General features: G+C 49.7%; 3 protein-coding genes across 6 annotated transcripts in view; 2 read left to right on the top strand and 1 right to left on the bottom strand.

Moving 5' to 3' along the window:
- CPSF3 (cleavage and polyadenylation specific factor 3) overlaps positions 1-7,009 on the top strand; it is a 38,715-nt gene extending 31,706 nt beyond the window's left edge. Inside the window, exons 16-18 of the mRNA XM_049652564.1 lie at positions 3,363-3,432; positions 4,312-4,408; positions 6,821-7,009. Of these exons, the coding sequence (XP_049508521.1) occupies positions 3,363-3,432; positions 4,312-4,408; positions 6,821-6,922 (269 nt within the window). The 3' untranslated portion in view covers positions 6,923-7,009. The remainder of the gene's footprint in view (positions 1-3,362; positions 3,433-4,311; positions 4,409-6,820) is intronic.
- A 2,766-nt stretch (positions 7,010-9,775) lies between these two features.
- Positions 9,776-22,812, top strand: IAH1 (isoamyl acetate hydrolyzing esterase 1 (putative)). Its single transcript, XM_049652565.1, has 6 exons — positions 9,776-9,883; positions 11,262-11,314; positions 16,448-16,596; positions 19,126-19,287; positions 21,208-21,329; positions 22,477-22,812. The coding sequence occupies exons 1-6, from the start codon at positions 9,812-9,814 to the stop codon at positions 22,657-22,659; spliced, it is 741 nt and encodes a 246-aa protein (XP_049508522.1). The 5' UTR covers positions 9,776-9,811; the 3' UTR covers positions 22,660-22,812.
- A 105-nt stretch (positions 22,813-22,917) lies between these two features.
- The window catches only part of ADAM17 (ADAM metallopeptidase domain 17), a 53,024-nt gene continuing 48,503 nt past the window's right edge, over positions 22,918-27,438 (bottom strand). For all 4 annotated transcript variants that reach the window (XM_049652560.1, XM_049652562.1, XM_049652561.1 and 1 more), the window contains 3 exons: positions 26,782-26,870; positions 25,075-25,125; positions 22,918-24,652 (listed from right to left, as the gene is read on the bottom strand). In XM_049652560.1, the coding sequence (XP_049508517.1) occupies positions 24,299-24,652; positions 25,075-25,125; positions 26,782-26,870 (494 nt within the window). In that variant the 3' untranslated portion in view covers positions 22,918-24,298. The remainder of the gene's footprint in view (positions 24,653-25,074; positions 25,126-26,781; positions 26,871-27,438) is intronic.

Genomic DNA, 27,438 nt, shown 5'->3' with positions numbered 1-27,438 from the left:
CTCTGGGCATTTCAGCAGAGATTCATTGCAGACAAGTAGGAATAGGTTTTTTTCCATGAGTTTCTTGTGCTAAATTAGCTGGCTGGCCTATCTTCCCTCGTTCTTGCCTACTTTGTGTTACATGAAAAGGATACTATTTTCTTCTGGAGTAGTGAGGGGCTCGCATATTCATTTGACACATACGGATTGAGCACCTTCTGTTTGGCAGGTACTCTTCTAGGTGCTTCAGGTACCGCAAACAAAGCAGATTGTTATGCTTTGGGAGCGGATATGTTAGCGCGCTGGGGCAGCCTCACGGGGTTTGGAGTGGGGGCAGACGTGTAGGGTTCTGTGGGCCATTGGAAGGACTTTGGACTTGTAGTCTGAGTAAAGTGTAATACTGTAATACTGAGTAATACTGTAAGGTTTTTAAAGGATTGCTGTGGTGCTTGTTGAGAGGAGATTGGGGAGGGCAAGTAAGAAAGCAGATGTTTCAGGTTGGAGCTCCTGTGGCCCTGCAGGTAGGAGGTGGCACTTCCGGGGAGGGTGGGAGTGGTGCTGGTGGCAGAAAGTGGTTGGATTCTGGAGATACGTCGAAGGTCAAGCCAGCAGTGTTTCCTGCTGGGTCAGATACAGAGGGTGAGAGAAAACAGATGAATTTTACAGAGAGAAGACAGTGACCCAAGGAGTGACTCGGGAAGTGATACCTTAGCATGGAGCCCTGCTGTCACCCTCAGGGCTAAGTGACAGGGTTTACTAGGTAGTACTTGCTTCTTCAGAATCTGGAAAATATTACAAGGACTGACACACTCCCTCTTTTCATTTGCTGCACAGGGGGCAGTTAAGGACGTTCATACTGTACGTTTCTTGTGACAAGAATTGACTTTGTCGTATCCAAACATGGTATTTTAACGTGTTAGAGCACAGTCAACAACTAAGGCCCACGAGCCAAGTCCAGGCCTCCACCTGTTTTTATAAAGTTTTATTGAAACAGCAATGCCCGTTTGTTTACATGCCGTCTAGTGCTGCTCTTTGAGCAGCCACAGCAGAGTTGAGTAGTTAACAGCAGAGACCATGTGGTTCACAAAGCCTAAAACACGATCTGGCCATTTCCAGAAGTTTGCCAAGTCCATTTGAGAGGCAACTTCTGTGAACAGTCTGATTCTGTGTTGCTAGCATTTCGCTCCCCTTTAATTTCTTAGCCTGTTGACACTTGGGTTCAGATTCTGGAAACTTGTATTTCTGTGTGTGTGTGTGTGTGTTTAGCCCCGACTTCAATTTCTGTATCCCTTCTCACTGAGGACGAGGACGCACAGCAGAGCTTATTTTTCAAAATATATTATTTTATGTTCTTACATTCCATTACATTCTTCTGCACCTGTGTCCTGTTTTGACACACCCACTACTAAGGGCAGTTATACGTGTGTAACTATGATTTCACATTATACACAGTGTAATCTTAGGTGTCTGAGGAGCTTATTAAATATTAGTAATAAATATGCAAATATACATACATGTGCACTCACATTTTTGAAAGTTTCTTTTAATAGTTTCATGGCTTAAATATTTTTAATGCTGTCTTTTATGAGAGTTTACCTGTCAGTTAAGTGCTTATATGATACTTAATAGAATTGATCATAGTTGAAGTATAAAGTTTTATTATATAGCTTTCTAGGCTGGCATCTGGTTTGTTGTATATTTAGTTAAAACTCATGAAACCGTGTCATCACAAGGAAAAAAAAACTTTTGTGACTGTGTGTTGTGATGGATGGTTAACTACACTTACCGTGATCATTTTGCTATGTATACCAATATCAAATCATTATGTTGTATATCTGAAACTACTATGATGTTCTATGTCAATGAGACCTACATTTTTTTAAATATTTATTTTGAGAGAGAGAGAGAGAGAGAGCACAAGCAGGAAAAGGGTAGAGAGAGAGAATCCCAAGCAGGGTCCACACCATCAGCACGGAGCCCGACACGGGGCTCAATCCCACGAACTGTGAGATCATGTCCTGAGCTGAAACCAAGAGTTGGACGCTTAACCGACTGAGCCACCCAGACAACCCGATATCTACATTTTTTAAAAAGGAAAAAGACTCATGAATTAAAATTAATCAGAGTTATTATCGTCTGACTTATAGAGTAATTTAGAAGAAATGACAATTTGACTCTTCCAGAGAGTAGATTCACCACCGTCAACTTTAAAACATTTACATCTGGGGCGCCTGGGTGGCTCAGTCGGTTGGGTGTCCGACTTCGGCTCAGGTCATGATCTCGCAGTCCGTGAGTTCGAGCCCCGCGTCGGGCTCTGTGCTGACAACTCAGAGCCTGGAGCCTGTTTCAGATTCTGTGTCTCCCTCTGTCTCTGACCCTCCCCCATTCATGCTCTGTCTCTCTCTGTCTCAAAAATAAATAAACGTTAAAAAAAAATTTTTTTTTTTAAAAATAAAACATTTACATCACTCCACAAAGAGACACCGTATCTCTAGCTATAATCCCCCAAACAACCACTAATCTACTTTCTGTCTCTATGGATTTGCCTCTTCTGGACACTTCATATAAATAGAATTATAACACATGGGTTTTTGTGACTGGCTTCTTTCACTTAGCATAATGCTTTCAAGGTTCATCACTGTAGCATGAATCAGTCTTCACTCCTTTTTATGGCAAAATAACTTTGTAAGGAACGGCCAGATAGTTCTGTACTGTTTTATTGCTGGTGATAGCTTGGGAGATGGCTATGTCCCTGGGCACACTTGAAACTCCAGATCATCTTCCTGAACCATCAGATTGTTTTGGGAAGGGGAAGCTAAGTAATCTGACAAGTTATTTTATTTCATTCCATTTCTTAAAGATTTTTTTCTTCAAAGTAATCTCTACACACAGTGTGTGGCTTGAACTTATAACCCTGAGATCAAGAGTCACACGTTCCACCAACTGAGCCAGCCAGGTACCCCCTAATTGGCAAATGATTTTAAATATTAATTTTAGTAAAATCATTACAGGTGCATTATATATAGTACAGTACTAAATTTGTATAATGTTTTAGGTAAAGCAAAAACTTCAGAGATCTCTGAGCATGGATGTGCCCCTAGAACTCCTAGAGTCACGATTTCATTTCACTCACGAAGGAAATGTGGAAAAGTTTGAGAAACATTACAAATAAAATTTGAAATCATCTTCAATGTCATTTTGTGGTTCTTTGTTTAACAAGAACAAAAAAGCAGTTTGCCGCAGCAGGCGGATGGAGTGTTGGTCACTTGAAGGATTCCATAGTTAATTAATTACCTAATCAATAACTGTGTTCAGATCACTTACTCGGGAATTCTTTTCAATAAGAATTTGGAAATTGAACTCTTGCTTTTTTTTCCCCCCAGGTGCAGTACAGAAGGTTTCTAAAAAATTAGAAATGCACGTTTACAGCAAAAGGTTGGAGATCATGCTCCAGTAAGTGTTGCCCCAATTATTGCCCCACAGGGGTGAGCAAGGCAGAGGGCGGGGAGGAGGCAGCTGGCATTTAGTTCTGACTCACTAATGGTTGTGAGGCTCAGACAGGTTACCTGACCGCTCTAGATGTCTGAGTTTGTGTCTGTTACGTGGTTTGAACTGAGCTCCGAGGTGTGCATGGAGCCTGCTTAAGATTCTCTGTCTCCCTCTTTCTGTCTCTGTCTCTCTCCCTCTCCCTCTCTTTCTCCCCCTCCCCCCTCCCTTCTTCCCCACTCGTGCGTGCTCTCTTATTCTCTAAAATAAAACAAACAAATAAAAAACTGTAGCTTCTCAATGACAGAGGCAGTGTCTTCGTGACTTCTGACGCACAAAAGATGCTCAGTGAATAGTTTGACTCGGCGGCTTCTGGAACTGATTCAAGGGGACAGACAGCCTGTGGACTTGTGAGCCACTTCAACTAGATGCCTGGATTTGAACACCAGCTCCGCTGCTTTCCAGCCTTGGGGCTTCAGATCCCTTCCATGTGTCTTGTTTTCCTTCTGTGTAGAAGGGGCTTCTTACTAAGATTTAAGTAAGCTCTTGGCCCAACATGGGGCTTGAACTCGTGGCCCTGAGATCAAGAGTCACATGCCCTACCGACTGAGCCAGTCAGGCACCCCTGAAGCAAGCATTCTTAATGATAGCTGTGGATTTTACTCATTTTATAAAATTAACAAAATACGTGAAGTTACATCAAGTACATCTCAGGAATAGATAGAAGTCGTCTACTTTGGAATTAGGGGCTATTTTCAATATTATTTTTCCCTCAGTATATGAAAGTGTACTTGACTTATTTGTAAATGTACTTTGTACTAATGTTGCGTCTCTGTTTGTCTTAAGGGACATATTTGGAGAAGACTGTGTAAGTGTAAAAGACGGTTCCATTCTCAGTGTCACAGTGGATGGAAAAACTGCTAATATAAACCTGGAGACACGGGTACGTAACTGCTCCTTCCTACACATCAAGACATTTGGGAAAGAAAGCGAGAACAAAAATGATCTGGTCTCACACCAGACAGCACACTTTTCCATTCTGACATGTCCTTCCGGATTTTTCCTACATATGCTTTTCACAGGCTGGGTTTATGTTACTATACGTAAAGTCATACGTTCTTGCTTTTTCTTTTATTTATTTTTTAATTATTTTTTAAGCAATCTCGACACACAGTGCAGGGCTCGAACCCACAACTTCAAGCGCGATCGGAAGTGGGGTGCTCTTCCGGCTGAGCCGGGCAGGCACCCCACTTTATTGCTTCTTTCCCATCCTGTCTAAGTGTTCTTGCGTGGCACTGCACAGCACACGTCGGTATGTGTATAGTCCCCCATTGTCTTCCTGTTCCACGAGAGGCCTGAATCCACCCCGGCATTTTCTCTAGTTTGGCATCCGGTTGATTTTAGATTTTCTCAGAGAAGCCGCTCTCTGGTTTGCACCAGCAAGATCCAAGTGGCTGTTCCAGACAATAGGATTCGAGCCTGCTCTGGTCTCACACCACAGATCCCACATAAGTATTCCACAAGCATAAATGAATAAGTATATCTTCCTTGCGGGCTTGGTTTTGAAGATTAAAACAGTTCTAAGCAAATAACATGTTTTAAATATCTTTTATGTTCTGTAACTATACAGATGCCTTGAGGAGACACTGAGTTTATCTTACCCCAGTAGAAAAATAAGCTAAGAACATAAACAAGTGAATCTCTAGAGATGAAATATGGATGGATCGCCAGCAGACACAGGAAACAAATGTTCAGATCCAGTCCACTAATAATTAGAGGAAATACAGACTGAAAGTATGAAATATCACTGTTTGCCGATCATGTGGGCACAGATTGTTAACAAGAGTGCTGTGACCCAGCGATGGTGAAAACAGGAAGTTTATTCTCAGGTGCAGTTTGGGGCGGGGAGGCGATTTTAAATGATACAGCACGTTCTTTCTGCAGGGCAGTTTGGTGATATGCATGAAAGGCTCAAAAAATAAATGCCTTTATCTACAATTACACTTAACTGGACTTAAAAGAAGAAAATAATTAGACAAGTTAATGATAAAATAGAGCAAAGATATATATACAAGGATTTCCATTTTAGCAGTGATTATAATATAAACCTGCAAGAGACCAAAATATCCAAGAGTGGGAGACAGTAAACAAAATAACCGAATAAATAGAGTATGTGTATGATGTGTGCTTATACATGGAGTACTGTATATATCGGGAAGTATATATATACAGGCCATCAGGAAGATGGCCATATGGGTGACTAATGTGCACAGGTGTCCACCTGCATTATTGAGTGGAAAGAACAGTTACAAGATAGCAAGTATGATAAATTACCCCATTTTGGTTTTAAAGAAATATATATGTATAGCTAAAAGTCTGGAATGTTATACCCTGAAATGTTAACAGTAGTTATCATTACGTCATAGAATAAGGGTGTTATTTTTTTTCTTTACTAAGTTTTGATATGAACAATATTTATGGTATAAAAAAATTTTAAAACAGCGTATAAAACCTGGGTGGCTCAGTCCAGTTGAGCATCTGACTTCCGTTCAGGTCATGATCTCGCAGGTCGTGAGTTTGAGCCCCACATCGGGCTCACTGCTGTCACTGTAGAGCCCGCTTTGGATCCTCTGTTCCCCTCTCTCTGTACCCCTCTCCCTCTTGCTCTCTCTCTCTAAGAGAGAGTTCACTGAGAACTCTAGGTCTCTTTTAAGAGAGAGACAGAGTGCGAGCAGGGGCGGGGCAGCGAGGGAGACTGTCAGCACAGAGCCCAACGCGGGGCAACGCGGGGCTCAGACTCACAAACCACGAGTGCATGACCTGAGCTGAAGTCAGACACTCAGCCAACTGAGCCACCCAGGCACCGCAAAAAATAAACATTAAAAAAAATCAATAAAACAGCTTATAGTGTTTTGTAGCTGAGAAATAACTAGAAGATTGTAAGCCTAAATCAAATTTAATACCAAATGCTGAAAAAAAAAAAAAAGCTTCCAAATGCTGAGCAGATGAGCACATCCAGAGCTCAGTCATTTGTATTACAAAGACTAACTTCCTTGGAGTATCATTTACTGGGTCAGAATATGGGCTTTGAAGTAAATATAGTTCACCATAGATCGTCCGTTTATTCTTTTTGTCTCCAAAATACATCTCTAATGAGACCCAGTCATTGTGCTGTCGGGAAACTGCATCCAGGCACCTGCCCCCCAGCGTGTGGTGTCGCGGTTCGGGTTCTTGAGAGTCCGTGTGGCCTCCCTCCCCCCCACCGGAAATGACCCTTCTTAAAGAGGAGTTTCTCTTCCTTATAGCACTTCTAGACACTTAAGGTCGAAAGGCCTGTTTGTGCTTCCACTTTCAGACGGTCGAATGTGAGGAAGGAAGCGAGGAGGATGAGTCCCTCCGGGAGATGGTGGAGCTGGCCGCGCACAGACTCTACGAGGCCCTCACGCCAGTTCACTGAGAACCGCGGGCCTGTGGACACGTTAAAGCTTGTCTTCAATGCTTGACTCGACTTCTCTTAAAATAAAATACGTTGGTCTCTCTGGAATAGCCTATTTACTTGTGATGTCAAATGGCCCGTGTTCCAGCAGCTTAAATGCTGCTAAGTTACCAACTCCTCTGTCCGTGATTCCAGAAGTACCAAATAAACTGTTACTTCGGGGCTTACTGATTCTGCTTCCAGGCATGTGCACAGCTGCCCCGGAAACCTTTCAGGTCTGCCCATAGCAACTGAACGAGAATGCCTTACTGTCCTTTTTAAAAAGGAAAGAAAATACACAACGGTTTGTATTTTCATGTGCATATTCTGAGCTTGAATGCATAGAGATTATCACCTAAAGCCCCTTTTGTGTTTCTTCCCTCCTGATACTCTTGCCAGATTCCTTAATTTGTACATTTGTAAAATGACGACTTTTGGGATTCAGTGGTATTTTCTTTGTATAATACCTGCACGTTCAATTCCGATATTCAGAATATAATTTTTATGACTCAAGTTCAAGAGTATTCAGGTGTGAGTTGTTGAATTGCTTTCTGTGTAATCATTAGACCGGTTTCCTGGAGTGCGTGTAATTCAGACTGGCACATCACTGGACACAGGAGTGGCGGGTGCCGTGTGCTGAGGGAGCAGGTCACCAGGGGTCTCCGGTCTCTGCTGCCACACAGGGGCGTGACGGCCGCCCCTAGGGAGGGAACGAGCCCACCTTTACCTACCGTCTAACGCGAGAGCCACTCTCACTGTCAAGCGGAAGGCGTGCCACCCAGTCACTAAGCTCCACCGACACTGTTTAGTCCTCCTGTCGCCTCACCTGTTGGTGACTTCACAGCCGTTGAGCAGGGTAGTGACAAACTCCAGTGCACAGATCGGAAGTTTTACTTGAAATGAAATACGTTTCTTCTGTAAGGAACCCCACTTTGTCTCTGGCCCAAACCAAAGCTCTGAGGGTCACCTTTTAGAAGTGTCACGTAAGACTTTGTTACGATAGGTTTAAAAACAGTAAGACAGCATATAGAGTAGAAAGGGAACGTGCGTGTGTTTTCTCCTAGTCCTTCTCCCCGAGGTAACCAGTCTGAGTTCAGGATTCTCAGTTGCTCTTGAATCTGCCTTTGCCATCTCTCCCCCGTGGCTCTGTGAGTCTGTCTTCCTGGCCCCTCTGATTCCTGCCACAGCCTCCCTTCTCCCCATAGTTGACTCCTAAGATACGCACCTGCTCTCAAGCCCCCCCTGCTGAAAGTCCTTCAGGCCTCCCTTGTAACCAAGATTAAGTCCAAACACCTTACTCAGCCAGGGGTTCTCAACATGGACGGCACATTGGAATCACCTGGGAGCAGTAAAAACACACTGATGCCCGCATCTTGCCGTCAGAGGTTAAGTTAGTTGGTCTGGAGTGAAGTGAGCGACCTTTATCAGCACGTTTCTAAAGCTCCGCAGATGATCCGGCTGAAGCCAGGGAACTCCTGGCCTGAAGACTTGGTCGTGCTCTGATCCCCCTGCCTGCCTCTCCGAGCCATTCACCCGTCTGACACCCTGTCCCGGCCACACCAAGGTATGTCTGCCTTTTTTTTTAAGGTTATTTATTTTGAGAGAGAGAGAGAGAGAGAGCACAGCTGGGGAGGGGCCGACAGAGGGAGAGACCTCCCAAGCAAGCTCTGTGCCATCAGCGCAGAGCCCGATGCGGGGCTTGAACTCACAACCTGAGCCAAGCCTGAGTCCGACACTTCACCCAGGGCCACCAAGGCACCCCGGTATGTCTGCTTTTCAATGGCGCACTGCTCCCTCTGCTCTTCTGGTGTTCACCTTAAGCTCGGTTGTTTCAAAACATCCTTCTGGCTCGTTTTTTTTTATCACCGGCACGGGGGGGGGGGGGTCACACTAAATGGCACGGCTGTGGCGGTAACGACTGAGAAAAGGAGTCAAGCTCCTGTGAGTTTTCTCAATAGGAACCCAGCGTGGGCTCTGTCCGTTTCCCCTCCAGACCAGTTCTGGCAAGAATCCTGCTGCGTTGGTTTAGTGAAAAAAATACCCACCCTTGGTCTGTTCCCCCGGGGTATCGGCTCAAATTCCTCACCCCCCGCCTGGTATCTTCCCTCCCTGGCCTACCTGCAACAAGAATCTGGTTTTGTCAGTTTCGCAAACACTCTACGTTTTAGTAATTTTACAGCCTTCCACCCTTCACCCTGCTCCTTGGCTCTGGGTCCCCGCCTTTCCTGATTTCTCTCCCCTACCGCAAAACCCCATCTTCGTCCTTGGATAGTCTGCCTTCCTGTCTTTAGCAAATGCCGTTAAGTTTCTCTTTAAGGTCAAAACCTTCGATCAACGGTTGAGGACGTTTATTTAACAAGAGCTGGTTGTGTGATGACTGAGTGCCTTGGAACTACTTCCTACCCCCACCGCTCCTACTTCACACTCCCGCCATTTGCGGAAACACCTGAAGCCGCGGGGTGGCTCCCTCTGGGCCGGGCGGGGCGCGGGGAGGTGCCTCTCCCGGAGGGTCGGTGGGCGCCCCGAGGGCAGGCGGCGACGCACGCTCCGCGCCGGAAAGACTCCGCCGGCATGAACGAACGGACCGGGAGTGAAGGCACGAGGCCGAGCTCTGGGAAACGGACAAAAATGAGCGTTCCAAGGGCAACGGCTACCGCGTGTCTTAACAATGACCGGTCGGTCGCCAAAGGAGCGCGGCCCCAGGACCCAGGGGTGTGGCGGGCAGCCACCCCGACCGATAACCGGAGGGCGACGAACTGCGCAGGCGCCTCCTTCCACCCCCACCCCCACCCCCGCCTGCGGGGAACCCCGCCCAGGCCCCGCTCGCCCCGCCCCCTGCCCGCTCGCCCCGCCCCTCTGCCGGCAGGCAATATGGCGCTGTGCGAGGCGGCGAGTTCTCTGTACTGGCCTCGGGTGTTGCTCTTCGGAGATTCCATCACCCAGGTACCGCCGCCTGGCCCTGGTGTGGCCCGGTCCCTTGGGCGTCCACGGTCGCGCCTTCTGGGCGAAGCCCCGCCGGCCTGGCAGCCTCGCTGGCCCTCCTCTCCCAGCTCTCAGGCTCCCATCTTCCCGTCTCGAGGCCGCGTCCCTGCACCCCGTTTCCCCCCAGCACAGGCGGCCCCGAAGGCTGAGCGCCCCTGAGCAGGATCTGCTCGGGAATGCCTGCCGCGTCCAGCAGCGACCTCACGGTCGTCGTGTCCTAACCGGCCCCTTCGGAACCTCGTGGCAGACAGAGTTCCCGTCTCGGGTTGTTCCTGGCCTCGGGATGACGGTGTGGGCAGCGCGGTACTTGCACACCCGTTCCTCCAGATGAGGTCAGGTGCGGGGGAGTGCAGTGACTCGTCCAGGCCACGCCCTGGGAGTGACAAAGCCGAGTTCACCGCCCTTCGTCAGTGTCCTAGGGAGAATCGGGAGGCCTGGTACAAGTTGAGGCGGGGACGTGCGCCTCCTTTTCCACGAAGCCTCCTTCAGTGGCTCACCGCACGGCCCCGGCTTGCTTTCCCACGCGGAGCTCCACTGCTGGGTCACCTGCGAGAGCACGGCGGCGGCTGAATCACTTCCTGCGGGTCTGTACAGCCCGTTCCGTGCAGAAAACCCCTGGAGCCAGTTCACCTCTGCTTCCTCTGGTGGAACGAGTTGATCTTGATAAAATGTCTCCCAGGAATAACGCAGTAGATCACCTTCTCACCCAAGATCATTTCAACTCACATTAAGGAAGAATGTGTGTCCTACTTCGGGGAGGAAGCACACTTAAAAATTACGCCGGTGGTGCAGTGTTCTGTTCTTATTTTTTCTCTTCAAACATGACTTCCTCAACCAATTTTCTGCGTACGTGCCAATAAGTGATGCCATTTTTAGGCAAGTAGGGCAGGAAGGGCTTTCCAAACTTACTGGAATGTATATTTTAAAAAGGCTCACCCCCTGAGTTCTAGAATTAGCTTCCTTATTCTTTCGATTGTGGAAATGTAGTACAGTGTGGACTTCATTTCCTTACTGAAGGTACAATTGATTTTCTCTCTTACACATAAACTGAAGTAGCTTTTCTAAGTAAAAATGACTCTAATATCAGGTTTCAGTAAAACGCAGATGACTGGCTCAAATCCAGTCCATAGGGAAGAAAACTCCCCTCGTTTCCAGAGTGCCGCTGAGGCTTCGTTATGGTAATCCCTAAAATGACCTCCATGGAAAGCGAGCGATGAAGGCCAAAAAGTCAGGGAGTACAAAGGGAGAACAAAAGGAGTTGCTGATCAAAATGCCCCTTACTAAAATGTGCTAATCACACTGATAAGTAGTAATGGCCTTTTTTTTTTTTTCTTTTCAGTTTTCTTTCCAGCAGGGTGGATGGGGAGCATCACTGGCTGACAAGCTGGTCAGGTGAGAATAGTCTTTAGATTAATAACTTGAGCGCTTATTTATTTATTGTTTTTAATGTTTATTCATTTTTGAGGGAGAGACAGAGTGCAAGCGGGGGAGGGGCAGAGAGAGAGGGAGACACAGAAACGGAAGCAGGCTCCAGGTTCTGAGCCATCAGCACAGAGCCTGATGCAGGGATGCGGGCTCAAACTCCCAGAACCGCGAGTTCATGACCTGAGCCAAAGTCAGATGCTTAACCGACTAAGCCACCCTGGCGCCCCAATACTTGAGTGCTTATCGATCGAAAACTGTAATTGCAACTCAGAAGAGAAAGAGAGTGAATGACACAGTGTCAAACAGTAAATTCCTCCCTTATTAATCTTTGCCGGCCTTTCCTGGTTAGTAGATATACAAGGTTGGGGGACAGAAGGAAGAGGGGCAGGCACTCAGGGTTCCGCAAAAGTTTTGTCCGACGTGAAATCAAACCCGAAGAGTTGTGGAAAATATATTGGGTTTGGATTCAAACAGACACAGTTATTCACTATCTGAAGAAGATCAGTTCTTTTTCAGTTACTCTAGTAGGTATGATTTAAATGAGTAGTAAGGAGTTTGATTGAAAAGAAAGCAAGATATATTCGCAAACCAAAGTTAGAGTCATTTTTGGAGAGAAGTTTTTGTCTCCCGAATTCTCTTTATAAAATAGATCAGAAATAGCGATGATTTTGGTATTTTGTTTGCCAGACTTGATGAAAGCATATGCTAAGGAAGGCGTCAAAAGGGAAACACTTCCCCAATACAAGAGATTAAAAAATATGTAGAAATATTTTCCACATTAAAAACAGTAAACCAAGTATGTAGAGTATCCATAAACTGATCAGGAGTTTTGTCTTTTCCTCCTTTATTTTTTTTTTTTAATTTTTTTTTTTGTTTAACATTTATTTTTGAGACAGAGAGAGACAGAGCATGAACGGGGGAGGGTCAGAGAGAGGGAGACACAGAATCCGAAACAGGCTCCAGGCTCTGAGCTGTCAGCACAGAGCCCGACGCGGGGCTCGAACTCACGGACTGTGAGATCGTGACCTGAGCCGAAGTCGGCCGCTCAACCAACTGAGCCACCCAGGCACCCCATGTCTTTTCCTCCTTTAGAAGAAATAAGCTAGATGTCCTACCAGCTTATCGGTACTTGATAATCTTCTTCACCGATATGGTTAATACACCAAGAAAATATGTTTTAAGTTATTTCCAAATGTGTTTTAAAATGTCTTCAATTTTCCATTTTTTATCCCCTACACTAGAAATGAAAAAATTGACCTTCTAGCTTTTTCTGTTCCCAAATGCTTTCCCTATTTAGACTTAATCTAAAAACATGAAAATATCACGTCATGCCTCAGTTTTCCCTTCTGTCAAATGGGATGATTATAATAGCTAAGTGTTACTGAATGCTATGTGCCAAAAACTAATGCTTCGTGTGTATTGGCTTATTTAATCTTTACAGCTAGCCTGTAAACAAAGTGAGTTAGGCTCCGATCCATTTTCTAGGTGAGAAGAATAAGGAGGGGAGGTTAAATAACAAGGTCACACAGCTAAGAAGTGGCAGGTGTCCAGGCTCCGGAGCCCATGGTCCTGAGCCTCAGGAGATGATGAGGGCACCTGCTGTCTTGTTGGGAGGACGGAAACATTAATGTGTGCTTGCTCAGGTGCCTTGAACTTGGAAGTGCTCGATATATAGCAGCTTTCATGTTTAGTAATCCAGTAACCGTTTAATTGGTCTGTTAACCTTTTCTGAAAAGCTAAATAATGATTCAGGTGGCCTGGAAAACAAGGCATCCCAAATGTTTTACCCACATACAGATGTTTCGTAAGTGGTTAAGTTTAGTACTAAAATCCTGCCAGAATTGCTAGTTTGCAGATCTGCTTGCTAGGAGACCACTTCATTAGAAGCTAGTTATTTTTCAGAATGGAGAGAAGTTACAAGACAAACTTGTAGCCAGTGTGTGGTCTGCTGCGCCTCCAGTCTCTAACCCCCGAGAAGCCTCTTGTCGAGACACAGAGCCGAGCCGCTGCTGGCTGACCCCAAAGAGGCCTCGCCTCTGTGAATCCTTCCCCATCCGGGCTCCCCCCACCCAGAATGCCTGCCTCTCCTGGCCGCCCCCCCCAGCCAAACTCGTGAGAGCCGTGTAGAAACTAAAATGCCACGGCGGAGCAACAGGGCCCAGACGGAGGGGACACTGGCCTTGGCGTCCTAGGCCCACGTTCTTCCACCGGGCGACGGAGGGGAGAGACTAGGGGGCTGCAGTCGGCGTCGCCTGGCGTCAGAGGCGGCGGCCGCTTCACCGCCCTGCGTTTTTGCGCCAGAACGGACTTCTTTGCGTGCCACACCAAACAACTGCCCCTTTGAGGGACACTTTCATCTACAGAGTGTTACCGCTTGGGGTGTTCTTTGCCGATCTGGGCTCCTGATGTCTGCTTCAGCCGTCTGCACAGCCCTGAACCCGCTCACGGTGGTTTGGGGGTGTTTTTGAAGTCTAATTAACCTAGTGTTCAATTAGTCTCAGGTGTACTAATTCCGTGTTTAATGTCACCCAGTTTCCGGGTTTGAAAGTTCAGAGGCATCTCACTAAAACCGCCCCTGTGCACACGACCTCCACGGAGAGGGAAAAATCTAAAATATATCAGTGTGGGGGCGTCTGGGGGGCTCAGTCAGTTAAATGTCCGACTCTTGATTTCAGCTCAGGTCACGATCTCGTGGTTCTTGGGATTGAGCCCCGAGTTGGGCTCTGCACTAACAGCATGGAACCTGCTTGGGATTCTCTCCCTCTCCCCTCTCCCCTCTGCCCCCTCCCCCCTAACATTAAAAAAAAATTTTTAATAAAATGTGTTCCATAGTGACATCTTTTAAGTTTTAGCTTTAAATAAGATCTTTGTATACTTACTATAAAATCATTTTAATAATTCTCAAATCTATTTAAATCCTTTTAAAATTTATGGATATAGTTTCATCAGTTTTTTTAAACAATCTTATTTCCGTATTTCTTTAGACAAAAATACTTGGTTTGAGGGATTTGAAGGAGTTAGAATAAACTTCCCGTTTTCATTTTTTTTTTTTTAATATTTATTTAGTTTTTGAGAGTGGGGGGTGGGGGGTGAGGAGAAAGAGAAAGAATATCCAAAGCAGACTCCAGGCTCTAAGCTGTCAGTGCAGAGCCCGACATGGGGCCTGAACCCACGAACCGTAAGATCATGACCTGAGCTGAAGTCGGGTGCTTAACCGACTGAGCTACCAGGCGCCCCACGATTTCAGTTTTTAAAAGCTTCTGCTGTTTGCGTTTAAAAATATGCCCCTGCCTGTTTTATGAAGCAGCTTAATTTACATTTTTCTGGAAGGAAATCTTAGAGTCTGGATGTTTGGCAAGGAATCTTTCAATTAACTCTTCTTCTCTCTCTTCATCTGAACTTAAATACTTTTTATGAGCCATGAATTTAACGAAAAACCTTCCATAATTTTCCAGTTTCTGTAGCCTTTTGAATAAATTGGGCACCGTTGATTATGTTATTCAATCCAGAGGGATTCAGATATCCTTCCCCTTCCGCAGGGGAACTTTAACAGTTCCAACCCTGGGCCTCACTTGTCTTTTTTTCCTGGCTCATAGCCTTCTTCTAATGACGATCTTTTTTTCAGTCTATAATAGCTGCCATTTATTGGGCACCTTACGTGTGTCTGGCTACTACCGTACTTTTAATTTTCACACTGCCTGCAGATTAGGTGTTAGGTTCATCTCTTACTGTTGGGGAGCCTGAAGCTCAGAGAAATTAAGTAAGTGGCCAAGGCCTGATGTGCTAGTCCAAGGCAGCGAGATCCTGGCACCGACCGCTCTGATTCCAGCCCCTCGTGCTGGACTGCCACACCACGCCGGCCTTAGGGAGTGTCGCAGTGACTATACCATTGGAGAGATGGAAAGCCGACTCCTCTTGTCAAAATCCTAGAGTATTCCATTTTAAACTGAGTCTTCAAAATGGCTAGGCTAGTCAGCTTTTTGTAATCATTCTGCATTAAAAACACCAAGAATCACACTTAGAAATAAATGGGGCTGAATTTTTTTGGTGTTTTCCCGGAGATTTCTAAACGTTGAGAGCTTTTAGAGTAGTGTCAAAACCAGGTCCCCTCCTGTTGCTGCTTGGCGTCTGTCGCCTGGCCTCGTAGCCGCGCAGAATTTGTTAGCTGGTGCCCCGGGATCTCTGCTTAGCTGCTCGTATGTGGGAATTTGAACTATACCGAAGTCAACCACATTAATTTGCTAACCATGAACTGAACTCTGAGATTTATCATTTTTAAAAAATTGTTATTATGAACGACCTGAAGCATCCATAAACATAGTCCCGGGGGCACAGCCGCTAAGTAATTTATTAAAATTCTTGAATCAAAACCAGTGGGTGCTACTGATAGTGATGTGTTAGGTTTATCACACCTAACAAATGTGCCGCTCGTGGGGCTGTTGCTAGTCGGGGAGGCTGTGCACGTGGGGAGCAGGGGTGTGTGGGAATGCTTTGTACCTTCCTTTCAATTTTGCTGCAGACCTAAAATGCCTCTTAAAAAATACTCTGTAAAAGTCTCAAAACTACTCTGTATACATCCCAAATTACCCAAAGCGTCATTACCCTTGAGCTCCAGCTTCTTAGTGACTCTACTGAAGACCCTCAAACCGAGACCCGTCTGCTGTAAACTCCCTGTTAGAAGGACCTCACTGCCCATGCGTGAGTGAGCGAGTCTGCAGACAAGATTATAGCCCCTTTGCTCAAAATTATTCATAACCCCTCTTGTGGAGGAATGTGACGGACTTACCTGTATCTTGTTAAGGATGGCATGTCTTCCTCAAAGGGACATTACATCGGGGGTGCCTGGCTGGCTCTGTCGGAAGAACACGTGACCTGTGATCTCAGAGGTGTGGGTTCAAGCCCCATGTTGGGTATAGAATTACTTAAAATAAACGAACTTAAGGGAAAAAAAAGTGCAAGCACATCAAAGCCCCCGGACATAGGCAGGTGCCACAGCCCGGAGGGAGGGCACACCCTCACTGTTGGTTCACTGCAGGGGGCTAGAAACTGTTCTTTGTGGGACTGTGGAATTCATCTTTGTTTAAAAATTCTTCATTTCAGAAAATGTGATGTTCTGAATCGTGGATTTTCAGGCTACAATACCAGATGGGCCAAAATCATCCTTCCACGATTAATCAAAAAAGGGACCGGTTTGGACAGCCCAGTAGCAGTTACAATTTTCTTCGGTGCCAATGACAGTGCGCTGAAAGGTAAAGGCATTTTTGTGTTTCCCTAGTTCATTTTTAGCCTGCCCTGACATGAAGACAGCTTGTTTCTGTATTTTTTTCAACTGTGTCCTTCTCTCCCAATAGATTTTTGGGAGAGAAAACTTACAATGAGTTTTGCCAAATTTATAATGAGTTCTCAGAGTTTATTAAGCGTATTTCTTCTGGCTTTAACGTCCGTGCATTTTGTTCCCAACTTATTTTCTACTCGCCTGGGTTGTTGGCAGACCTGATCTCAAACACTTGAAAATGTGTTTGTTTTTTTTCATGTTTATTCGTTCTTGAGAGAGAGAGAGACAGAGACAGAGACAGAGACAGAACATGAACAGGGGAGGGGCAGAGAGAGAGGGAGACACAGAATCCGAAGCAGGCTCCAGGCTCTGAGCTGTCAGCACAGAGCCCGACGTGGGGCTTGAACCCACGAACCGTGAGGTCATGACCCGAGCCGAAGTTGGACGCGCCCGGGTGCCCCAAAAATGTTTTCTTGAGTCCATTAGTGTTGTGCTGGATTTCAGATATTTTTCTCAGTAGTTGGTGGAATCAGCGGTGGAGGGCCCGCCTTGCCACGTGGGTCACACTGATGGCCGAGCAGCTCAGGGAGCACCCCCGCCCGGGCGCGGACTCGGTCCTGGGTGCTGGGAAGTGGCACCGTGTCCCTGTCTTTAGAAGACCGGCGGGCGCAGGCCTTGCTCTCCCTCCTGCTCTTGCGAGGAGGGCCCTTTGCGCAGCATGAAGGGGAAAAGTCAGCCTGTATTCTGGAAAGTCCGCTTCCAGAAGAATGCTATCTGTGGACACACGGTGGGGACGGCTCAGGGGAGGCGGCAGGGCAGGCAGGGACGCTCGCCGCCTTGAGAAAGACGTATGAGCCGTAGGTGTTGGTGGATCCTGTGAGCTCACTGTTTGGAAAAGTCAGATCTCCACTTGATCTTACACCAAAAACCGTAAGAAAGGAGACTCCAAAAAACGTGAATTCTCACCGAAATTAGGACAAAAAAACTCCTCCCAAGCATAAAAGCAATGGAGGAAATCACAAAGGAAAAAAGTAGCTTTGTGAAATGAGATAATCTCAAAAGATTATAAAGACTCAGATTGGAAAGTGTTTTTAAGCACTGATTCTTATGGCTGCTGAGTATGGAGTGAGATGGGCACTCCTCTCTTCCAGTCCCCGGGGAAACTTGTGATCTTTCTGGAAAGATACTTGACAGCGTGCATCGAAGGACTTCCCGCATCTAGAAATCCAGCCTGAGAAAAAATTCAGTAACGCAGCCAGGCGTACGTGCAGACGTTTCTGCGAATTGTATTTCTAACAGCAAAAAAATAGAATGCTGGGTGGCACAGAGATAGAAGCTTCCTCTCGGTCCCCCAGCGGATACACGTTTTTGAGGACTGTTGGTGGACACAGACATGCCCATAATGTTAGGTGGAAAAAAGAACCATATGGTTATGTATCTTCAGTGTAATGCTACTTTTATTTTTTTAAGTACACCTATCAACAGGGAAAAGACTAGAATGAAGTACCTCCGAGTGCCAACAGTGGTTTTCCGGGTGGTGGCATCATGAGGGATTTTATTTTGCTCCTATAATTATCCTTACATGTGGTTTGTAAAGCGCCTGCAGTGAGTCTTAGGATACTTACGTGCGAGCCCATTTAGAAGTCATCCTTTGCAGGGCACCCGGGCGGCTCAGTTAGTTGAGCCTCCGACTCTTGATTTCGGCTCAGGTCACGCACGATCCCGGGGTCGTGGGATCGAGGCCGCACCGGGCCCTACGCTGAGCCTGGATTCTGCTTAAGATTCTGTCTCTCCCTCTGCCCTTCTCCCCTCCGTACGTGTGCACACGTGCTCTAAAGGAAAAACAAGTCCTTTGCACTATGATAGGAGAAGCAACAGCTTTTTTTTTTAAGTTTATTTATTTATTTTGAGAGCGAGAAAGCGAGAGCATCCCCAGCAGGCTTCACACTGTCAGTGCGGAGCCCCACGTGGGGCTCACTCTCCCGTGAGATCATCACCTGAGCCAAAATCAAGAGTCAAGATGCTTAACCCACTGAGCCACCCAGGTGCCCCAGCAGCTGGCGGTCGTCCGCGGCCGCTTCCTGTGTGGTAGGCCCCCTGCCGTAGTGCTCTGCGTGCTTGTCGATTTTCACAACCACCCCGTGAGGGAGACCCGGTTATCGTCCTCGGTTTACCGGTGAGGAGGCCGAGGTACAGGCAAGCCGGGCATCTGTCCCAGGGCAGGCGGCCGGTCCGCGAGGAAGCAGGGGTGGAACTCGGCGGCCTCCCTCCACAGCCCAGGCCGCTGGCCACCAGAGGACAGAGCCTGAGCCTCTGCGGTCTGTCCCACGAAGAGCGGGGACCGCCATTCCCCCCTCCCGCTACCCCGTGTTTGTGTCCGCGGTCCGAACTACTCCCCGGCGACGTCCCGAGCCTTGCGGATCGGGGAGCTCGTGTCAGTCTTCGTTGTCCCTCGCGACAAACGTGCGTTTGGGGCCGAAGTGTCCGTGTTCCCCCCGAACAGATGAGAACCCCAAGCAGCACGTCCCCCTGGACGAGTACGTGGCGAATTTAAAGAGCATGGTGCGCTACCTCAAGTCCGTGGACGTCCCGGAGCACAGGATCGTCCTCATCTCGCCGCCCCCGCTCTGCGAGGCGGCCTGGGAGCGGGAGTGCCTCGCGCAAGGTAAGAGGGCCGCGGGCGCCGTGTCCTCCGACCAGACCGAGCGAGGGGCCCAGAGCCGGGCGGCCCCTTGCTTCGCGGCCGCCGGGCCGGGCTCCCCACCGAGTCCTTTCGGCCTTTGTTCTCAGCCACCAGAGAGTAAGCAAAACGAGCGGAGCGGCCATTAGGTTCTAGGCGCGAACCGTGGCCCGGAAAAGGGACTGTCCCTGCGGAGGGGGCGGCCCCGGCCTGGCGGCGCCAGACCCCAAGCGCGGCCGCGGAGCTGTGTGGCGGCCCACGTGGCACTGAGGCTCCCGGCGACCCCGGTGACCGCGACTGCCCGCAGCCGCCACTCTGCCCGCCTCTGGCCCAACGCGCTCCCTTCTCCACGCAGCCTCGCCCGGGCTGCGGCCTTCGGCGACGAGACCCCTCCTTCCCCAAAACTAAGGCTCGGCTGAGGGCGCGGCCACGGCACCTGTGACGGAGCCACTTCTGTCCCTGCGACCGTTCGTCTTAGCACGTAAAGTACAAAGTCAGGACACAGAAGTGACTAGAACCTGGTTCCCGCGTGTCGAGTAGGGAGGGAGACAATCCCGTACAGACACCGGCAGCCACGTGACAGCCACGTGATGAATGGCGTGGCAGGCACGGAAACCCTCTGTTGAAGGTACTGGCGTCTAGAAAGGTCCAGGAAAGTTCCCCACAGGAGGAAATGAGGGCAAGTTTATCCAAAAGAAGAGGACAGACAGGGAGGATGGGGCCAGGCCTGCTGTCATCAGGTGTTGGAAGGGCCCGGTCGGGGGGTAGACGACGCTCCCTGTCGTCAGCTCCAGAGGGCGAGGCGCGGCCCCCCAGGGAGCCTCCCCTCGTGACGGCGTCTGCCTCGCGTCAGGATCAGGATCGCTCGGGAGGTAGCAAGCGTGTTCGTGCCGCGCCTGGACGAGCAGAGGTGTGCGAGTCAGAGCCACATCTGCTTCTCAGACTGCAGGTCACAACCCCCTCGTGGGCACAGAACCAAGTGAGTTACATTTTGGGAACGGAGTAGGGAAAACCTCAGCGTCCGGGACCCGGCGCCGCGTGCGAGCCGTGTTTCACTTATCAGACGCGTAGCGAGTCCCGGTGGAGAACATGGCGGTGTGGGTCGGGTCTGTGAGCCGCTGGCTACAGGAATGTTCTACCGAAGACCAGCCCCCAGGTTTCCATACTGCGTGTCTCCTGAGCTACGGCAGAGGGCAGAGCAGTTACGGGCACGGACCCTACGCCCGCACAGCCTGGAATATTTACTGCCCGGCCCCTTGTGGAGAAAGGTCGCTGGGGCGCCTGGGTGGCTCAGTCGCTTAAGCGTCCGATTCTTGGTTTGGGCTCGGGTCACGATCTCCCGGGTTGTGAGTTTGAGCCCCACGTCGGGCTCTGCGCTGACAGTGCGGAGCCTGCTTGGGATTCTCTCCTCTGCCCCTCCTGTGCTCACTCGTGTGTGTGCTCACGCGTGTGTACGCGCACATGTGTTCTCTCTCAAATGTAAAAAAAAAAAAAAAAAGTCACTGACCCGTGAGCCAGTCCAAGTGACCTCTGCAGCCCCTTCCAGCTCCCCCTTCTCTGGCCGAACCCTGATCTTTCCATCGTATCACAGCGGCCTCACATGACACAACAAATTCAGGGGTCTCAGCCCACCGTCCCTCCCCATCAGCCCCCACTCTCTTTGCCTCTGGCCTGTACTCAGCCAAGGAGGCGGCCGCCACGGGGCTTTCCTGCCTCTGTGGCGACCACCGATGGTGCGCTCCCCCGTCCCCGTGCCGCGGAGGGCAGCGCACGGTGACGGCCCTCACACGGTCGGACCCAGGTCAGGTCCATAAGCACGTGCCTATTTACGGGGACGGAGAAGCACCCAGGCCAGTAGAACTTGCACAGCGGCCACTTGCCACCCGCACTGTCTCTCCTCAATAGGCTGCAAACTAAATCGCCTGAACTTGGTCGTTGGTGAATACGCGGGCGCCTGCTTGCAAGTGGCCCGGGACTGTGGGACTGATGTGCTTGACCTGTGGACCCTGATGCAGAAGGACGGTCAGGTACGGGGGCTTGCTCGGCCCTGTCGGGGCCGGGAGGATGATGCAGAAGTGACCCTGCTCCGTGGGGCTCTGAGCGGGTAAGACCGTTAGCTGTCCCTTTCCCCAGTTGAACCAGAGCACTGCGGGGAGGAGGCGCGGAGGCTCCGGGACGGCGCCCACGGCCTCGTTCCTCTGCGGCCCCAGCCGCTGCCGTCCTGCTCCGGGGACCCCTTGAGCTTGAGCAGCCGGGTGGGACCCGGAACAGAGTGAAATCAGTGGTTCATAGTGAAGGACATTCAGAGCAAGTCCTCTTGGAATGTGGGGGAGGAGGAGGTTAAACTCGTTAAGAGGCAAAACAAATTTAAGCAGGACATGGTGTTGGCTAAAATTCGTCTTTTGAGCTATCTGGTTCTCATGGTTTTGTTGGAAGCCAGAAAGCGCGTTTACAGCCAGAAACGGTGAAAGCGGGTCCCCACGGAGCAGCCCAGCCCCCGAGGAAGGCGCTGGCGCTTTCCGTACAGTTGTGTCCACAGGACCCAGCAGCCCGGCGCTTCCCTCGCGAAGCCAACCCTGTGCTTCGGCCTCCCTCCGAAGCCGTGCCTAGACCTGGTGCTGGTCCTCCTGTGGCTTCCCAGGTCGCAGCCACAGTCCTGGCTTTTGTCTGGGCTAAGTGTCCATCTGAGAGGGGCTCTGATGAAGTCCTTGGAGATTTCACCCCCCAGGGCTCTAGGATGGGGGAGGGTGGGGAGGGAGGGAGGGAGGGGCCTTCCCCGAGACGAGGCTGCGGGAAGCCGTGGTCTGGAGGAGCCGTGAACCCGTGGGCCGGCCGGCTTCTGGCAGGGACGGGGCCTTGGCGTGGGGCCGACACCGCTCACCCAGGAGAAGCGGCTCCCGGGGGCCGTGAGCACGGGACCGTCACTCTTCTGGGCCGGATGGTTCAAGTTCTTTACACCTAAATAACCCGCCCGTCGACTTAATACCTAGACTAGGGGAGTCGGAGCAGCCGGGCACCCTGGGCCCTGAGCTCCTCTAACAGCGCATGTCGTTCTTGTTCACGTGAATGTACCTTATTTACTCGTTCAGCCTCTTCCCCTCCCCGATGAACTGCACCTCCTCGTGGGGCCCCGGAAACGTCCCCCACACGCTCTCCCAACTCTCTCCCCTGTAGGACTTCTCGTCCTTTCTGTCCGACGGACTGCACTTGTCCCCGGAGGGAAATGAGTTTTTGTTCTCCCACCTTTGGCCTCTGATCGAGAAGAAAGTCTCCTCCTTGCCTTTGCTGCTCCCTTACTGGCGAGACGTAGCAGAAGCCAAACCCGAACTAAGTCTTCTGGGAGACGGGGACCATTAGCCACAGAAAACCCAATCTGGCTGTTAACTTACAGACGAAGCTGCCAGTGTGACAAAGATCCTGAGATAAGCGATCAGACCTTTGCTCACGACCTTGGAATAAAAAACACCATCTGCCACCAAGATTAATAAAAGCATCAGAATTTTTACGAAAGCTTTGTACCTACGTGTGTTGTGTTCTGGTAACATCTGATGCGGGTGTCATCAGCGCCACAAGCTACAAAATTAATTCTGTAAGTGGAAACAAGGCGAAGACAAATTTGTTTAAAAAGTCCATTTTATAAAAAACGATTTTCTTACACGGAGCTGGGAACTGTTCACTCTCACACATACACCCACTCACCTAGCAGATTCCAAAAGTGTAATATATCACAACTAGTTAGAAGACAGCAAACACCACAAGGTATGAGTTCAAGTATTAGTGTAACAGGCATCTGCATAATAAACGTCCTTAGAAGAAAAGATTTGATTTGTCACAGGTTTGGTTAATTGCCCTCAGTTTACAAGTCGTCTCGGTCAGAGTGTGTTGGCTGCTGAGCACATTTCAGTACTTCAAAGCTTTCTTCCCCCCAGCTGTAATTTTAAGGAAATCAGAATTCACTCTGATGATGTTTATCTTTCACAAAGTAAACGCAGACAGTCCCGAAGCACGAAAGCGGGAGCAGTGCGGATGCCCCGCCCGCAGGTCACTGCCGAGGGATTTTAGGAATCAGCTGTGTAGGGAGAAAGCTCCAGGCCCGGGAGGGGCAGCGTCCCCCACCTGCCCAGCACCTTGGCCTTTCAAGACCACCTGTTCTTTGGGGAGAACTCGCGCACGCGCCCCCTCGGCCACTAATTTGCAAAGAGGCAACGTGCTCTCATTTGGAAGCAGTTTAGAATGGTGAGCATTTTCCCAGCGTGGCAACAGTATTAGACCTGCTTTGACGACAAAAACTGCCCAGCAAATTGGGGTCCTAAACAGTGGGCAGGAGTCTGTAAATTCAACTGGGCTACCATTTGTAAGCTAGACTGTTTTAATTCTAGAAAGTGCCAACCTCAGAATCTGAAGAAGCATTACCCCGTCTGAGTTTAGGAATAACTGGGGTGACTCTCCCCGCTGCTACAAGCTCCGGATGCCTCTGAACAGAACCCACGTCCTGGAAACAACGGAGAACTCCGTTTTTATCTCCTTTGTCTTTGCCTGAAGGCAAAAGATAAAATCTGTGTTCCAGTTGCCCTCAGAACTAAGGCCTGCTAAATGCCCCCCTGGAGTCAGCGGATCATTACAGTGTATAGAAAAGCAACTGAGCGTGTCCTCAATCAGTGCTGTTATCAAAAAAGATAATTTACAAAAACGTAAATATTCATAACCTAATCCAGCTGTATTTTCTGCTTTTGCACCACAGGTTGAAGGATATTTTAAAAACCAAAAAAACTAAAACCTGAAAGCCTCAAAATAAGCTAGATTCACCTTCCCTCTTCCAAAGGACAAGGGCCTGAGCACACGAGCGTCGTTTATTGCGTGTGAAGGAGCCCAAACACGTGACCAGCGTCCGCTGTGAAGTCACTCGGGTCTCCCAAATCTTCACAAAAAGATGCAGCGACTTCAAGTCCCACGTGTGACGAGCCCGCACACCCGAGGCCCGGCCCGGGTCCCCGGCCTAGCACTCTGTCTCCTTGCTGCCCACGCGGTTCTGGCGCTGCAGCTTGAAGGACGAGGCCTTCTCGCTCCTCGTGACGGGCCGGCCCGTGAGGTCCTCGAACGACTTGGCGGCCGTGCTGCTGTTGGGGAAGGGGTCCTTCTCAAAGCCGTCCTCGTCCACGTGCGAGTCCGTGCTGGGGTCCTCCTGGATCGTGTCCATGCGCTGGTGGTCCGGCTTGGGAGCCGCAGGCACCGGCGGCGGCGGCGCGGGGGCGGCCTGGAGGGGCTGTGGGCGGCCGGGGGTCTGGGGCGCGGGGAAGGGCTTGACGATGCGAACCGAGGCCGAGTCCATGCTGCTTAGCATTTCCACGTTCTGCAGAGACAGGGAGTCACAGGCGGCTCCGGGTCCCGGAGCTCCAACCTCCCCCGGCGGGCGGCTGTACCCTACGGGGACCGTGACCCCTCCGCTAAGGGAAGCACGAGGTGAGGCTCCCTCACCTTCCGAAATCCTGACAACCTGCCCTCTGAGGACCCAAAAGAGAACTCACAAATAACCCTATCAAGCTAGGATCCCAAGACGGGAAGGTCACTGCCGAGGCGCTAAATCCGGGCCGGGGGCGGGGCAGGGCAGGGCAGCCTCGGCTTTCCCTCCATCCACACAACTAACGCAAGTCCCAGCCTCCCGCCTTCCCGCCGCCAGGGCCCCCGCACCGGCGGCGGCCGTGGGGCTGACGGGAGGCCACAGCGGGGCCCAGGACGCACCCGAAGGCGACTTGCTTTCACGTGGGTACTTACGCTGGGGTGGAACAGAGACAGCGACTCGTACTGCTTATCCAGTTTCTTATCCTAGAAGGAAAACGAGCAGGAAGAGGTTACTCTTAGGAAAATTCAGTTACACGCTCTTTCCCTTCAGGCCCCTCCTAAGCGAAGAACTCACTCCGAACGTGAGTGTGGAAAGTGGCAGCAAGTCCAGCAGAGGAGAAGAACGTCTCAGATAAACTTTAGGAGTTCTGCCACCAGCCTGAAGTGTTTCTTTCCCTTGAGGCAGTCAGTGTACTGGTGTTAACGAAGCAAACGGTCCAGGAATGTTTAAGTACGGTCTTTCTGAGCGATGTCCCCCAAAGCCATTCCCCACGTGTTGAGGGGTCAGAGCCACGTCACCCCTGGGGACGCGGGGGCAGCCGCGGGAGTCAGAGGGCGCTGCGCCGGCTCAGACGCCCCAGGCCGCCAAGGCCCGCGCACTCTCCTCAGCCTTGTCCACGGTGACCGCGGCCCAAATGCTCGGAGGGACTGGGCCTCGAGCCCCCACGTCACACTCTCTGCAGAAGGCTGAACGCTTGGTACTGTCCCTGCCCCCAGCCCCTGCCCGACATGAAACACGGTGACGGGCAAGACAGGAGGCCGAGCCCGACAATCTAGGCCTGGCTCCCGGTGCAGCTGTCGTCACGTGTTCCGTGGTCAGGAACCAGGCACCGGCATCCTCCCGTCCGCGGCTCTGCTCCAAAACCAAGGGCCAGGCCTCTGTCACAATGGGAGATTGCGACACAAACAGAGGAGGCTGGCCGCGAGCAAAAGCAACATTAAGAGCGGCAGTCTCGGCCACCTGTCAAAGCTTCAGCCACGTCACCTTCACCACAGCTTTGCTTTAGCACAGCTGCTCCCTAGACCCTCGCCACACCCATCACGCTCACCGTCCCCGGGGACGAGCTGCTCAGTGAGAGCCCGGGCAAGACACGTAAGGAAGCAGAGGCAGCAAAGACTCATGAGACGTAGCTGTGCCGGAATTTTCCAGGTGCTCAAACGAGGGGGCACTGCACAAGACTTGTTCCAGAGCACGAGTCTGGAAGCCGGGGTTGGGTTTTCTCATCTCTACAGCAGACAAATTCTCACTTTCCCATAGAAGCAAGGTGGGTGATTTGTAAGAAAAAAATGTTAAAGCCCCCAAGTTTATAAATCACGTGGGGTTCATTAGAGAAAGCCCAATTCAACTCGTTAGCTGTTACTCGCTTTGAACGAGAATAATGAGGATTGCTCCCTCTTATTAGATGGGAGGACTGAATACCCTATTCAGGGTAAGGGATCCTTACACAGGATCCCTATGTAAGGCCAGGGATCTATAGGGTAGAGGGAGCCGTCTTTGGAATGCTCTGGTCTAACAAAGCCAGAAACGCTCTTGTTTCAAAGCTTCAGTCAGAGGTCCTGCACAAATCCAGTTAAACAGTCCCCCCAGGCTCAGGAGTAGAACAGTCCTCAAATTACACGTGAGAACAAACATCCATACACAAAAAGCATAATTCTTTTAAGAGACTATTAGCTTAAAAAAAAGACATATTAGCTAAAATTTTCACAAAATAAACCTTCCTAGGAACAACAGCAAAAAATGTCATTGGAAACATCAGGTCGAATCTTGCTAAGAACAATTTTACCTTTTCCAAAAGTTGTAAGTTTGGAATTGTGCAAAATCGTTAATAAGCGCTTCATTACCTAAAGTCGGTGACTTACCACACAATGGACAAGAATGCTGAAAGGGATCCAAAATATCAAGGAGAAAACCAGGACGGAACCCACGATGTTGTCCGCTAAAAACTTCCCTGTGAACAATTCGAAACCGTGAATATCCTGATTAAGTACCTCAGACACTCAGAATTCAGCGCTCTTAGTATACCATCGTTGTGTCAAATGCCACAGACTGTTCGTCAGGTGGTACTGCTGAGAAGTGTCATTTCAGACAGAGCCCCGACACGCTTATTGAGAAGAACAGATTACATCACACGATGCTCCACACAGTCCCTTGAGTGATGGCGAGGGACTAATCACATAGGAGACTACTACTCGTGCTGCTGCCTAACAGGACAAAGTTGGTGCTTTCTGGGTTCTATTTTTGTGACGATGAATGATGAACCCTGCGGGACAGAATACACTGCTGCTTCTGCAACATCTGAGGCCCACTGTTAAAATAAACGATGCTTACATCGAACACGATTCAGATTTACAACCCATAGCACTGAACCGTGCTTATGCGGTCACGTGTTCATTTTCTAGGAAAGAAGGAAACCAATATTTGACTTTCCTGGTCTGAAAATCTGCGTATCCACACTACACAGGGGGAGACCCGTGAGTCCATTTTATCTTAGCTGACAAACATGTTTCAAGACAAAA

The sequence above is a fragment of the Panthera uncia genome, assembly GCF_023721935.1.
Source record: "Panthera uncia isolate 11264 chromosome A3 unlocalized genomic scaffold, Puncia_PCG_1.0 HiC_scaffold_12, whole genome shotgun sequence".
In the NCBI taxonomy this organism is placed as follows: Eukaryota; Metazoa; Chordata; class Mammalia; order Carnivora; family Felidae; genus Panthera; species Panthera uncia.
This window is presented reverse-complemented; position numbering and strand designations above follow the sequence as displayed.